The sequence below is a fragment of the Lemur catta genome, chromosome 2 (assembly GCF_020740605.2).
Source record: "Lemur catta isolate mLemCat1 chromosome 2, mLemCat1.pri, whole genome shotgun sequence".
NCBI classification, from domain to species: Eukaryota; Metazoa; Chordata; class Mammalia; order Primates; family Lemuridae; genus Lemur; species Lemur catta.
Genome location: NC_059129.1, coordinates 2,395,062 through 2,407,116, shown reverse-complemented (window position 1 = coordinate 2,407,116; position 12,055 = coordinate 2,395,062). Strand labels below are relative to the sequence as shown.

The 12,055-nt window shown below is 57.4% G+C and overlaps 3 protein-coding genes across 4 annotated transcripts; all 3 read right to left on the bottom strand.

Moving 5' to 3' along the window:
* Nucleotides 1–113: 113 nt before the first annotated feature.
* Nucleotides 114–1,990, bottom strand: LOC123631979 (caspase-14-like). The gene is made up of 5 exons (XM_045542117.1): nucleotides 1,912–1,990; nucleotides 1,683–1,834; nucleotides 1,380–1,547; nucleotides 684–906; nucleotides 114–352 (listed from the first exon to the last, which is right to left on the bottom strand). The coding sequence occupies exons 1-5, from the start codon at nucleotides 1,988–1,990 to the stop codon at nucleotides 114–116; spliced, it is 861 nt and encodes a 286-aa protein (XP_045398073.1).
* A 315-nt stretch (nucleotides 1,991–2,305) lies between these two features.
* Nucleotides 2,306–3,737, bottom strand: LOC123632296. Its single transcript, XM_045542402.1, has 4 exons — nucleotides 3,425–3,737; nucleotides 3,199–3,339; nucleotides 2,902–3,097; nucleotides 2,306–2,797 (listed from the first exon to the last, which is right to left on the bottom strand). The coding sequence occupies exons 1-4, from the start codon at nucleotides 3,497–3,499 to the stop codon at nucleotides 2,319–2,321; spliced, it is 891 nt and encodes a 296-aa protein (XP_045398358.1). The 5' UTR covers nucleotides 3,500–3,737; the 3' UTR covers nucleotides 2,306–2,318.
* Nucleotides 3,738–5,039: 1,302 nt separating this feature from the next.
* ZNF213 (zinc finger protein 213) lies at nucleotides 5,040–10,184 on the bottom strand. 2 transcript variants are annotated; one of them, XM_045542398.1, is made up of 6 exons: nucleotides 9,823–10,184; nucleotides 8,117–8,630; nucleotides 7,336–7,438; nucleotides 7,057–7,130; nucleotides 6,793–6,916; nucleotides 5,040–6,199 (listed from the first exon to the last, which is right to left on the bottom strand). In XM_045542398.1, exons 2-6 carry the CDS (start codon nucleotides 8,513–8,515, stop codon nucleotides 5,541–5,543), a joined length of 1,359 nt encoding a protein of 452 aa, XP_045398354.1. In that variant the 5' UTR covers nucleotides 8,516–8,630; nucleotides 9,823–10,184; the 3' UTR covers nucleotides 5,040–5,540. The 2 variants fall into 2 exon arrangements, with proteins under 2 accessions (XP_045398354.1, XP_045398353.1); XM_045542397.1 differs by having other exon boundaries at nucleotides 9,881–10,184.
* Nucleotides 10,185–12,055: the final 1,871 nt, after the last annotated feature.

The following is a 12,055-nucleotide window of genomic DNA, read 5'->3' as shown; positions in this document are numbered from 1 at the left end:
CAGAAAAGCTATTGCACCTTGCTGACTCCAGGGTTGTCACAAGGCTCAAATAGGGGAAGATGCTCCCACTTCTCAAAGGCCCTTGTAGTGTAGGAAGACTACTTCCCATTGTCTCAGCAAAGAGAGGATGGAGGTGGCAGCAGGACCCCAGTTGAGAGCCCTAGAAATGCTCTTGGGACAGTTCCCACCACCAGCCCTGCCCACATCCAGGCTCTGGAAGAAAGGCAGAACCAACCCTGGGCATCAGCGTAGATCTGGAGGACATCTGCATGGGAAGGGATGGTGGGAGGTGCCTGCAGCCAGCGCCAGTACCAGGGGAGAGCTGTGGGCCTCACACCAGCGTCCCTGTTCCCTGGGGAGGGAGATAGGGAGACAGCTTCACTCAGGGGATACCAAGGGTTGCCTCTGAGTGTCCAGACCCCGTGTGAACAGTAGGGTCAGGCAAGAGCCCAGGCCCCAGAGCTCCGGGGCAGTCCTGCCAGGCCAGGAACATTCACAGCACTGAATGACAAGTGCTAAGGGTTAAGAGCTCAAGTTTGTGGACTTGACCTCTGAGAGGATGGGAGAAGGGGTAGGGAAGGGTGGGCACCCAGGCTCCCTACAGGAAGTAGACAGCAAGTCCTAGGAGCTGTGGGCTGGCTGAGGAAACTTGGGCCGGAGGAGCAGGCTGGGGTGCCGCTCACCCCCACGGCAGGCCTGCAGCAGGAAGATCTTGGGGCAGCCCCGCAATGCCCGGCAGTGGCTCAGTTCCCGCTGCAGTGCCTCTGGGTGCACCTCTTGCCAGTCAGCCCCCATAAGCTGCCCCCGTGGACCCCCATGGGCCATCAGGGCCACAAGGACACAGCTCACAGGGCCACTGCGGGTGTCCAGCCGCTCCCGGAACTGGGCCAGCTCCTCCTGGAAAGCCTGGGGTGGGGACGAGGTTGAGGCCTGAGCCAAGGCTGCTGCCTCCCCAGCCCCTGGTTGTCCTCTGCAGGGCGATGAAGTTTTCTTAGCCCCTGCCCTCTGCCCTCTGACCTCCTGCCAGTGGCAGGCCCAGGGAGGAAGTTCTTTTCTAACCCCTGCTGCAAGACCTGGCATGGCCCCATTGAAGGTGACATGGTCTGGCTTCCTGGAAGGAAGGAGGGCTGGGGAGTGTCGAGGAAGGGAACCAAGGCCTCAAAGCCAAAGCTCTGAGCTGAGGACAGAGAAGCAGCCAACATGGGAGGCCACAGACACTGGGCTTCCAGAGGCAGGGAAGTGACTGCCCAATGCATGCAGCAGGGAGGATAGGAGCTAGACTTGCAGGTGCACTTCCCGCCAGTGATGAAGAGAGGCCCAGGAGAGTCCCCTGAGCCCTTCCTTCAGGGCACCAGTGGAAGTTCTGGGCTTCTCTTCACCTGGGCGGTAGGGTCCGTCCTCAGGGTGGTCTCGAAGCCCAGGGCCTGGCACAGCCCCCTCAGTGCCTCCACATCATGCTGGGCCCCAGGCCGGTCTTGGATCACAGCCAGGAAGAGGGCAGCCCTGGCCCTGGACAGGTCGTAGTGAGTGCTGGGGCCGGGGGCTGGCTACAGAAGGGGTTAAGAAAAATTCTAAGTGGTCTGAGGGGACTCCTGCCACTCACCTCCCTGCATGGGTCTCCCTTAGCCTCTGTGCCACTCGAAACCGTGGCCACATGATTGGAACCCACCCCACCCCCTCACCTCAGGCATCCAGGGCTCCACGCCTCCCAGGCACAGTGTCCCCCGCAAGGAGCTCCGGAGGATGGGGCAGTAGCTGCCCCCTGTGGACTCTTCAGCCACCCTGCAGAAGAGCTGGGAGGGTGGAGCCCGAGGGCACCTCAGGGGGCTGCTCCCTGGGGGAGCAGAGAGGGGTGCAACCTAGGCGGTCTTTCCTGGCGTCGGGGAAAGACTCCGCAAGGCTCATGGCTACTAAGTCTCTTCAGGGTCACTGCCAGGACAGGGGTAGGAGGTGCAAAGGGGGCAGGGCAGCATGGCCCCAGGCAACACATGGGTGCCAGTTTAGGCTCAAGCTCACGGACTTCCCTGGGCATGGATGGGCACAAGTGGACAGTGGCCGTACCATTAACCCCCACCTGGGATCAGCACTTACAGAGGTGGGGACGCTCCCTAGAGCAGGGCAAGGCCGGTGAGGGAAGGCTCATGGGATGGACACTGCCTGCAGAGGCCACCAGGCCTGGGAGAGCCGTGGAGTCCAGCTGGAGCCCACCCGCCTCACCTCCAGGGCCACACAGGGGCCGCCCAGCTGCCCAGCAAGACCATCAGCCCTCAGTACCAGACTTGAACCATTCCCAGTCCCAGCCTCCAGTGTCCTGCAGTCTAACGGGACAGATGGTCACTGTGCATGATTGTGAAAAGGGGTGGCCCGAAGTACAGGTGCAAGGAAAGGCATTGCTGACATCCTGGAAGGGACTGTGTAAAGCTGGCAGGACAACACGGAGGGCCTGCCAAGCAGAGGGAACCACCTGGGCAAAGGCACGGAGTTGGGCGGCAGTCTGGGGCGTCTGGGGGGGGCGGGGCGTGGTTCTGAGACGGGGGTGGGGCTGAGGCCCTAAGGCTGACACCACAGGTGCAGACAATAAAGGTTTGTAGAAGGAATGGGAGGGGGAATGTGAATGACTCTAACTGGCTCAAGCAGGAGAGCACAGAGGAGCCAGGGGACAACAGGGCCAGCCCTCCTCCCTGGGACTCCCCGTCCGGAGCCTCCACCTCCGTCAGCAGCTGCACCAGAGACCAGTGAGGAAAGCGGCTGCAGAGCTCTTTCAAGCCAGCCAGGAAGGCTCCGGGCTCCAGGGTGGCTGTGTGGAGAAGCAGCTCGTTGGCCTGGGGGATCCCCACTCTCCTGCCCAGCCCTCACCCTGCTCTGCTGTCCAGAACTGGGCTCCCTGCCCTGCTCACTCACCCCCAGGGCCACTGGAGAGCAGCAGGAAGACTTTGGGGCAGCCCCGCAGGGCCTCACAGCGGCTCAGCTCCCGCACCAGCTGCTGTGGCTGCCTCAGCTGCCCGCTGGGGGCCACCAAGGCCACTAGGGCACAGCCCACAGGGCCCCCATGGGCATCCAGCCACTCCCGGAACCCAACCAGCTCCTCAAGGAAGCCCTAGGGGCAAGAGCAAAGGCCTGGTCTGAGTCTGGGGAGGCTCCGCGTGGGGCTGGGAGCTGGGCTTGGAGTGGGGGGAGGAAAGAGAGGAGAGGGCTCACCTGGACTGAAGCCTCCCTCCTCTCGCAGTGGTCAAAGCCCAGGACCCGGAACACGCCCTCCAGGGCAGCAACTGCAGCAGCAGACACCCCAGGGCTGCTGAGTGTCAGGGCCACCCTTGGACCCTGTACGCTGTACTTTCCCTGGGGAGGCAAGGCCAGGGCTGGGCTGGGTTGGGGTTCAGCTGGGTGTCGGGGGCAGGCTGGGCCAGACGGGACCTCCCACTACCTTTCTCCCCAGGCTGTCTCGAGCATCTGCCATCTGCGCAGCCACCCGCAGGGTCCCAGCCACCAGGAAGGCCATGGGGCCAGGTGGGCTTCCTCTGAGCACCGAGCACCAAGCACTGAGCTCCTAGCGCCCCGGGTCCTAACCCTTGCCCTCTCACCGCGCTGACTGTATCAGCTGTTTATGAGCTGAGCTGTACTCTGCCCTCCTTCCCTGGAAGCCTGAGTCCCAGTCCCCAGCCCCATTTCCGTTCCCTGGCTCCAGCCAGTGACTTCCTGGCTGGCACTGACGCGCCCCCACCTGAGCCAGGAACCTGTGCCCAATCCTATTCTTAGCTCCTGGCCCACGCTCCTATCTGATCTTGTTACACCCCAGTGTCTCCCTTTAGAGCCAGCCACAGCACCAGAAAGTCCTCGTAATGCTCCCACCTCCCCCGCATGCACCCATACAACAGTACCAAGCCCCAGAGGTAAAAATCACCAACTGGAAACAACCCTGTCCACAGCAAAACCTCGTTGGGTTCAGTCCCAGTGACCCCCACGTGGTATGTGTTGAATGGCAGGGAGAGGAGTGGCCTGGCAAAGACCCCAGTCCTGCTGGGCTCCCCATTCTCCTGCCAGGGGACGGAGGGTGTCCCCAGAGCAGGCAGGCAATGGGGACACAGGGAGACCAGAGTCCTGGGGCCCACAGCTGCTCCTTGGGGCCCAGCCGACCTGGGAGCCAGGGATGTGGCTCCACCTGGTGACTGCACAGCACCAGGTGCCACCTGGACTACCACGCCAAGGGGTACAAATTCCAGGAAACCCCCCCCACCCCCCTGCCCCATCGAGCTAAAGAACAGAACAGCCTGGAGGGAAGTTTCCACGTTTATTCAAACCTTTCTGCTGCCCTTTTGAGGCCCGCTGGGCTGAGCATCTTTGAAAGGCCAGTGGTCTGTCCCTGTTAACGCACATCTGCAGAAGATGCAGACGGGAAACACGGAATGCAGCACTAAGGGGTCAGCGACAAAGTGCTGGGGGAGCGCCAGTGCTCAGCGCAAGCAGGCCGTGCCACTGGAGGAGTGGGCAGCCACCGGGCGCCCTGTCCTTGCTCTCCAGGGTTGGCCTCCTGTCACTGGAATCACCACCACCCTCACCAGAATGGCAGGGGTGTGGCTCTCAGGGGAACACACTGGGGCAAGCCTGCTGGGGGAAAAGGCAGGCAGCTTTCGTGTGGCCGGGACAGGGAAGAGTGATCATGGCCTAGAAATGGGGGGTGGGGGGCCAGAAAGCCTCTGTGGCTGTGCCCCAGACCCAGACTCTCATAGGTGTGGGCTGAATGTCCCTCTCATTTTTATTTATTATTTTTTTTATTTTTATTTATTTATTTTTTTTTTTGAGGCAGAGTCCCACTCTGTCACCCTGGCTAGAGTGCCGTGGTGTCAGCCTAGCTCACTGCAACCTCAAACTTCCGGGTTTGAACAATCCTCCTGCCTCAGCCTCCCAAGTAGCTGGGACTACAGGCATGTACCACGAAGCCCGGCTAATTTTTTCTATATATTTTTAGTTGTCCAGATAATTTCTATTTTTTTTTAGTAGAGACGGGGTCTTGCTCTTGCTCAGGCTGGTTTCAAATTCCTGAGCTCAAACCATCCGCCCACCTCGGCCTCCCAGAGTGCTAAGTGCTAGGGTTACAGGCGTGAGCCACCGCACCTGTCAAAGCCCAGCATCCCCTGGAGTGAGCAAAGCCAGTCCTCCACCCCCACTGGAAGGCACAGGTTGGCAGGGCAGAGGGCCTGGGCCACAACTCCACCTAAGAGGCAGGGAACAAGGAGCCACACAGCAAACATGGCCAAGGGGGTTTCTGGGAAGGGACCCGAGGTCCTCCTGTGTCCTCAAGCTACCCTGCTGCCCCTGATGGACTGTGCTGGGGCTCCAGGAAGCCAGAGGAGAGAGACGCTCAGAGCAGGAAGGGGAACCAGAGGGCCAGGGGGGAATCCCATTGCCTTTGAGTACTGGGCAAGCTCTGTGCGTGGGTGCCCTGGGGTCCCTCCCCGAGGTACACAAAGGAGAATGTGACGCTGCCGGGCAGCACAGGGAACACTCGCCCTCCTGGGCGGCCTCAGGTGCCGCTTGGCCGCTCAGCCCACGGGCTGGGCCATCTTGGCGTGCAGGCTCTGGTGGGCGATGAGGTGGGCGCGCTGCTTAAAGCTCTTGTCGCACTCGCCGCAGCCGAAGGGCCGCTCGCCAGTGTGCACGCGCCGGTGGTCCAGCAGGTAAGAGCGCAGCGAGAAGCTCTTGCCGCAGTCGCTGCAGCCGAAGGGCTTCTCGCCCGTGTGGATGCGCTGGTGGTCGGCCAGGTAGGCGCTGCGGCTGAAGCTCTTGCCGCACTGGGAGCAGGAGAAGGGCTTCTCGCCCGTGTGCACGCCCTGGTGGCGCACCAGGTCCGAGGAGCTGCGGAAGCTCTTGTCGCACTCCGGGCACTTGTGCGGCTTCTCGCCCGTGTGCGTGCGCTGGTGCCGCGCCAGGTCCGAGCCCCAGCGGAAGCGCTTCCCACACTGCCCGCAGCTGTGCGGCTTCTCGGCCGCCAGGTCCCGGAACTGGCGCCGGCGCGTGGGCGGCCGCCCCCGGCGCGCACCCGCCACTCGGCCCAGGGTCGCCCTGGGCCGGTTCTCGCTCTCCCAGGCCTCGGCCTCCTCGCGGCTCCAGGACACTGTCACGTCGCCGCCTGCCTGGCCTGGCGGAGCAGTCACCACCTGCTCCAGCTGGGACGTCTCACTCTGGCTTTTGAGCCCCAAACCTGCGAGGGAGAGGAGGCACCTTCTTGAATCCCGCTCGGTTCTGGGGCCAGAGTGGAGGAGAGGAAGAAACGCAGCTCAGGGGAAAGATTCCCGGCTTTCGGGTCGAGACAGCCCACACCTCCGTTTCCTCATCTACACAATGGGGATGATGACAAACACTGCAGAGAGGCGGTTCTGAGAAAGCCTGGAGAACTCCCACTGGGCTGACCCCGTGGCTGAGGCGCCTGCTAATCATGAGCCCCACAAGCTGTCACCTAACCCATCCCCCGCCTTCCCCAAGTGGGTGCACCATCCCACTCCGAACTCTGAACCCTAGCTATTCAAACTCCAACACAGAACAGATTCAGATGATTTTGTAAATTGTCCCAACTGTCAGTGTGGGAAACTGAGGAACCAGGTGGCTCCTGTGGTTCCCCTCCCACATAGGATCTAGCTCTCCAAACACGAGGGCACAAAACCCATCTGGATGGGGCAGGGAGAGGAGGGCCCCTCATGGACCTGGCTAAGGATTGGGTGGGAAGGAAGACTAGGATTCCAGCAAGATTTGGCGGAGGGCTGCCTGTCTAGACCCCCAGGTCCCTTGAGCGCTTACCCAGGGCAGTGTTCCGGGAGTTCTCCCGCTTTATGTCCCAGAAGAGATCCCTCTGAGCAGGGTCCAGGGTGCCCCATTCTTCCTGGGAGAAATAGAATGGGATGTCTCCCAGTGCCACAGGTCCCTAGAGGGGATGAGAAGACCGGGCTGAGGGTCGCCTTGCTCAGGCCTCTCAGCAGCTGTGGGCAGGGACAGGATGGGTTGGATGGAAAGGCCTTGACCAGAAGGCCAGGCTCAGAGAGGACAAAGGGACTGGCAACTCACCTGGACCCCAGATGCAAAGCAGGTGTCCGTCGTCTCTCTGGCATGACCCTCTTTAAGAAGAGTAGGCAGCTGGGCTGAAGGAAAACAAAGGAGCCTCAAAAAGGCCTGCCCAGGCCTGAGACTCAGACCACATGGTGTCCCAGCACAAGCACACGGGCACACACTTTTGGGCTTCACCGGCTGGAAAGACCCCACCTGCTACCCTTAGGGCAACACCAGTGAAGGCGCCAGGCCCCTGCCCAGCCCCTCTGCTGCCTACAGGGACAGAGGCTTACTCACCATCAAGGCCATGCTGCTCCTGGGGTACAGGTGGCTGGCTCCGTGTCCCCGCCACAGATTGCTGAACTGCGGCCTCAGGTTCCACCTTCTCTGAGGGCACATCCTGTGCAGGAACCACAACATGCTCATCAACACCGAGACCAGACCGGGGGAGACAGAGTTTAATCCCTGGGAAGGAGACACAGGACACATCCCTCAGGATGCTGGGGGTGGGGAAGGAGAGCAACATGGAGCCCAGCAATGCCCAGAGAAAGTGACACCAGGTGGTGCTGTGTGCTCAAGGACACTCCCTGATCAATCACTACACAAAAACCAGCTGCCAAAGGCCAAAGTCACCACCACTCAGCAAGGGCAGAACCCCACACCCTGGACACTCATTAGCACCACCCCAGATACTTCCAGTGTCAAGGACCCAACACCTCACAAGACAGCAGGTGCCCATGGACAGCTCCACCTTCTTAACCCCCTCTGGTGCTCTACCTGTCCATATCGCTGTGTCCCCAGGGCCTGCCCTAGAGCAGAACATGAATAAATGTCTGTAGAACCCACATGAACTAAAACCTCCTTTCTGGACCATTCCCAGTTTGGTCCTACTGCTGCCCTCCAAAACCACCAAAAAGAAACACTTTGCTCAGCATCTTTCCAAAAGGCAACCTGTATACACACTCCCTCAGGCTCTGTGTCTTCCCGTGAGCCCCTGAAAACCCATCTCTAAGGAGATGGCCACCTCTCTTCAGCTCAGGTACCATCCAGGTGCCCCTGGGTGCAGGGGGCCCCTCACCTGCGGCCAGGATTTCGCTGGCTGCTTCTGTAGGTCCTCTGCCAAGGCGACAGCTTCCTCGCCACTCCTTGGACGCTGCTCTCGCACCCAGCCCTGTATATCCCCCGGCAGCACCGTCAGGAACTGCTCCAGCACCAGCAGCTCCAGGATCTGCTCCTTGGTGTGCAGCTCAGGCCGCAGCCAGCGCCAGCAGAGCTCCCAGAGCTGGCTGAAGGCCTCATGAGGCCCATGCACATCCCCGTAGCAGAACTGCCGAAAGCGCTGGCGGCAGGCCTCGGAATCCCTGCTGTCATCTTGCTGGGCAGATTCCTGCTCCCAGGAGGAATCCTCCACCTTCACGATCAGAAGCCCTTCTCCTTCCCCAGGGGCCTGGTCCTGGGGCTCCAGGGAGGCTGCCATTCCCCTGGCCTAAGGCTCAGGGCTGGTGGGCCTCAAGTTGGGCCCCAGAGCCTGTCCTTTCAGTCTCCCAGAGGGATCCCCTGTAGCGGCTGGGCTGGCATTTGGATGTGCACTCCTGGAGAAAGAACAAAATTGCAGGATTCGGGGGTCGGGTGGAATACATGACCAAACACCAGCCTGAAGTGCCATCTGGGGACTGCAGTACTCATCCTTTTGTGGCCCTGAAGCCTTTTTTAGGCTTTCCTACAATGCCTTGCAGCACTGCCTGCCTACTGATGTGAGCATATTTATAATCTGTTTATACCACTTAATGTAAATGCTCATATGTTTTATGACAGAAATTTTACCATACTTGTTCAGTTTATAAAAATTCACCAAGCAATACTTACAATGTGGTTTTCTGTATGTACGTTATACTTCAATTAAAAAAGTTAATTAATGTGTTTGATTATTGAGTGTTGCTGCAGATCACTCTGGAGGTATTACTTGATATACCATATGTGCACGGTGTTCTCTTTCTCAAATTTGAAAACTTCTGAATTCCAAAACACATCTGGCCTTGGTGTGGGGGAGGGAGGATGTCAGAGAAGGGCTCAGAGACATCATCCAAAGCCATTTATGCAGACATATGCGAATGTATGACACACATTTATAATTTACAATGTTAACTCTTCCAGTGGTTCTGAGAAGTGTACTTTGGAATTCTGGAGGTTTTTTTTGTTTGTTTGTTTCAACAACAAAAGTAATACAAACCATCATAACAAAAAAGAGAGGGGACATTTAAACAATATAGAAGTATATAAAAGAGAAACTCTCCCTTCCTCAACGCAGTTACACCCCCTAATTAACATTCTGACATATGAAGTCCTCGACAGGGGTGGAGAACCTGCCAAGGCCACATGTGGCCCTCCAGATCCCCAAGTGCAGCCCCTCTACCAATCCAAACTTCACAGAATCCCTTAAAAGGATTTATTCTGTAAAATTTGGATTCAGTCAAAAGGTGGCACTCAAGGAGCCAGAAAACCACAAGTGGCCCCAAAGGCCATGTTTTTACTAAAAATGTTATCCATAGAAACAAAGAAAAAAATGTGCCCGATATGTTTTTACACAAATGAGATCTTACTATTTTGTCATTTGCTTTTTCCACCTAGCAGTGGTTCATTAGCGACACCATGAGCTTCCCGGTACGGATGCGCTGCAATTTCCGAACGAACGAATACCCGAGTGATGCATGCAAGTTTCCAGTTCTCTATTTCACACTAAGCACTTTATTTATTCTGCTGCTCAGACCCCTGGAAGATACGCACCCCATTCTCATTCTCCAGTGACCGAGAAAGAGTTTCCTTGGAGAGGACAAGGACTCACCAGGGTCGCTCAGCAAGACGCGGCAGGCGGGAACGCTGACCCGGCGGGAGCCCCGCGCTGTCCCCCGCAGCCTCGCCTGCGCGGAGCTGAGGGAGCGGCGTCACACAGGGGTGTCTGCCCAGGGATCTAGCCGGCAAAAGGGCGCAGGAACGACCCGGCACCTCCCAGAGGTGCGCGCCCCCTCCGGCCTCCACCTCAGGGCGCCGGCCCCGGCCACCTGAGCCCCGTGCTAGACCTCCGGAGCTCGGCGGCCCGCTCAGCCGGTCCCCGCCCCCTCCCAGGGCAGCCCAAGCGTTCGCAGTTCCGCCGCCAGGTTCTGGTGCCGGAAGTCCACGCGCAGCTCGCCGGGGAACTACACTGCGCATGCGTCCCGCAAGCATTGGGAACTACACTCCGACAAAACCGTTCGTCAATTAAGGCTGACCAATGAACGTGAAGACTTCTCAGGCTGGCCAATCAGAATGCAGCTACGCCAAATGCGCCATACTCATACTCCTTGATGAACCGACGGGGTCTGATACTCGATTCTCTGTGAATTCCTCCGTCTCTGTTTTTCTTTCACGTTTTTCTGTGCCTCTGGCTCCTAGGCGGCCAAATGGGGAAGCCAAGGCTGGCCTGACGAGCGGAGACGGCGCCTGGCTCTGCCACGAATGGGGCGCTCGCTCCGCCGGAAAGGATGTGCCGCGTGGACTCTTCCGCCCCGGTCTCTTTCCGCTCCAGCCAGTGGGTCAAGGGCCGAGAGGCCGCGGGGCGGGAGCTGGAGCTCGGGCCAGGGAGACTAGTTTCCAGCCTCGTGGGCCCCGCTTCTCCGTGGAGCTTCTTTGTTAAATGCAGTCCAGTGAGGGGCGCGGGGCCAGCCGCGGGACACTCCTTCCCTGTGTCGCTCAGCAGGTTGCCGCTGGCGGGACGCTGAGCTAGGCTGAGTCCCGCGGTTTTCTACCTGCAGCTTCGTCTGCGCGGAACTGAGGAACGCCGGGGTCCTGGGGCCCGGAGGGATCCGGAGCAAGCCACGTCCAGGAATCTCCCTTCTATACACAGTAAGACCCACTCCCACCTTCTCCACGCCTTGACCCGAACAAAGCCTCAGGCTCCAGATCGTTTTCTGAAATGGAAAGAGCTAGCTTGTTTTGCTTTGATTATGCACGTATTAAATGCTTGGAAAAGAAAATTAAGAGAGATTGGCAAATTATGAAGGTATCTCTTTTTCTTGCTATCCGTAAGGCTAGCTCCTTTACTCTCTGTTCAAAGAGGCCTTCCCTAATTCTCTGCCTTATTTTTCTTCCTAACGTTTATCGATACCTGATATTATATATTTGTGTAATATTAATATTTGTCTCCCACTACTCGACGATAATTAGTTCCCTGAGGGCAGACACCTTTTACTGCCCTACCCCCAGCACCTAGAATTGTGTCTGGCACATGGTAGGTGCTCAGTAAATATTTGAATGAATGAAGGTAAAACACATTCCTTTAGCCCAGCGTGGTGGCACATGCCTGTAGTCCCAGCTACTCCGAAGGCTGAAGCAGGAGGATCACTTAAGCCCAGGAGTCTGAGCTTGCAGTGAGCTATGACAACGCCACTGCACTCTACCCAGGCAACACAGTGAGACTCCCGTCTAAAAAAAAAAATTCCTCATACAACCATCTAGAAATAAGCACAATAAATATTTTAGTCTGTTTCTACAGTTCTATGTCTATGAATATATTTAGAATATGGATCAAGAATCACTCTATAATTAATGTTCTGTTGATTCAGTAGTATATCAGGGATATCTTTCCGTACTATGTATAAATAAAATTCATCAGTTTTGTAAGTTGCATATTATTTCATAGAATGGAAGTTCCCATATTTTATTTAAAGTCCCCTACCCTTGGACATTTAGATTGTTTCCATTTTTCTGTACTTATAGATACGCTTCTACTTACACCTTTGTGCATTTGCTTGAACATTTCCTTGAGAAAAACTAGAAATGGAATTACCCAGTGAACTTTGTATATATATTTCTGTGGGAAGTGTCCTCCAGAAAGAATGTAACACTTTGTACTGCCATTTGAGAATCAAATGTTTGCCTTCCTCTATTCCCCAAATTTTGCACATTTACAGCATCCAGCAGTTGTTGAAGTCAGCCCAGTTTCGTTGGGAAACAGCTTGATGTACCTTCCCCATATGCTTCA

Bases quoted from the DNA above. Each gene is read 5' to 3' on its own strand.
- LOC123631979 (XM_045542117.1), bottom strand. From the start codon at position 1,990: ATGTGTTGCCTGGGGCCATGCTGCCCTGCCCCCTTTGCACCTCCTACC. The intron at 1,548-1,682 runs GTGAGGGGGTGG...CCCCTTCTGTAG, and splicing joins TGGAGCCCTGGATGCCTGAG to CCAGCCCCCGGCCCCAGCAC. The intron at 353-683 runs GTGAGCGGCACC...CTCCCTCCCCAG, and splicing joins GCTGCAGGCCTGCCGTGGGG to GGAACAGGGACGCTGGTGTG.
- LOC123632296 (XM_045542402.1), bottom strand. From the start codon at position 3,499: ATGGCCTTCCTGGTGGCTGGGACCCTGCGGGTGGCTGCGCAGATGGCA. The intron at 3,340-3,424 runs GTAGTGGGAGGT...TTGCCTCCCCAG, and splicing joins GAGACAGCCTGGGGAGAAAG to GGAAAGTACAGCGTACAGGG. The intron at 2,798-2,901 runs GTGAGTGAGCAG...TTCTCCACACAG, and splicing joins GCTCTCCAGTGGCCCTGGGG to CCACCCTGGAGCCCGGAGCC.
- ZNF213 (XM_045542398.1), bottom strand. From the start codon at position 8,515: ATGGCAGCCTCCCTGGAGCCCCAGGACCAGGCCCCTGGGGAAGGAGAA. The intron at 6,917-7,056 runs GTGAGTTGCCAG...CATCCCCTCTAG, and splicing joins GCTTTGCATCTGGGGTCCAG to GGACCTGTGGCACTGGGAGA. The intron at 6,200-6,792 runs GTAAGCGCTCAA...TCTCCCTCGCAG, and splicing joins CTCCCGGAACACTGCCCTGG to GTTTGGGGCTCAAAAGCCAG.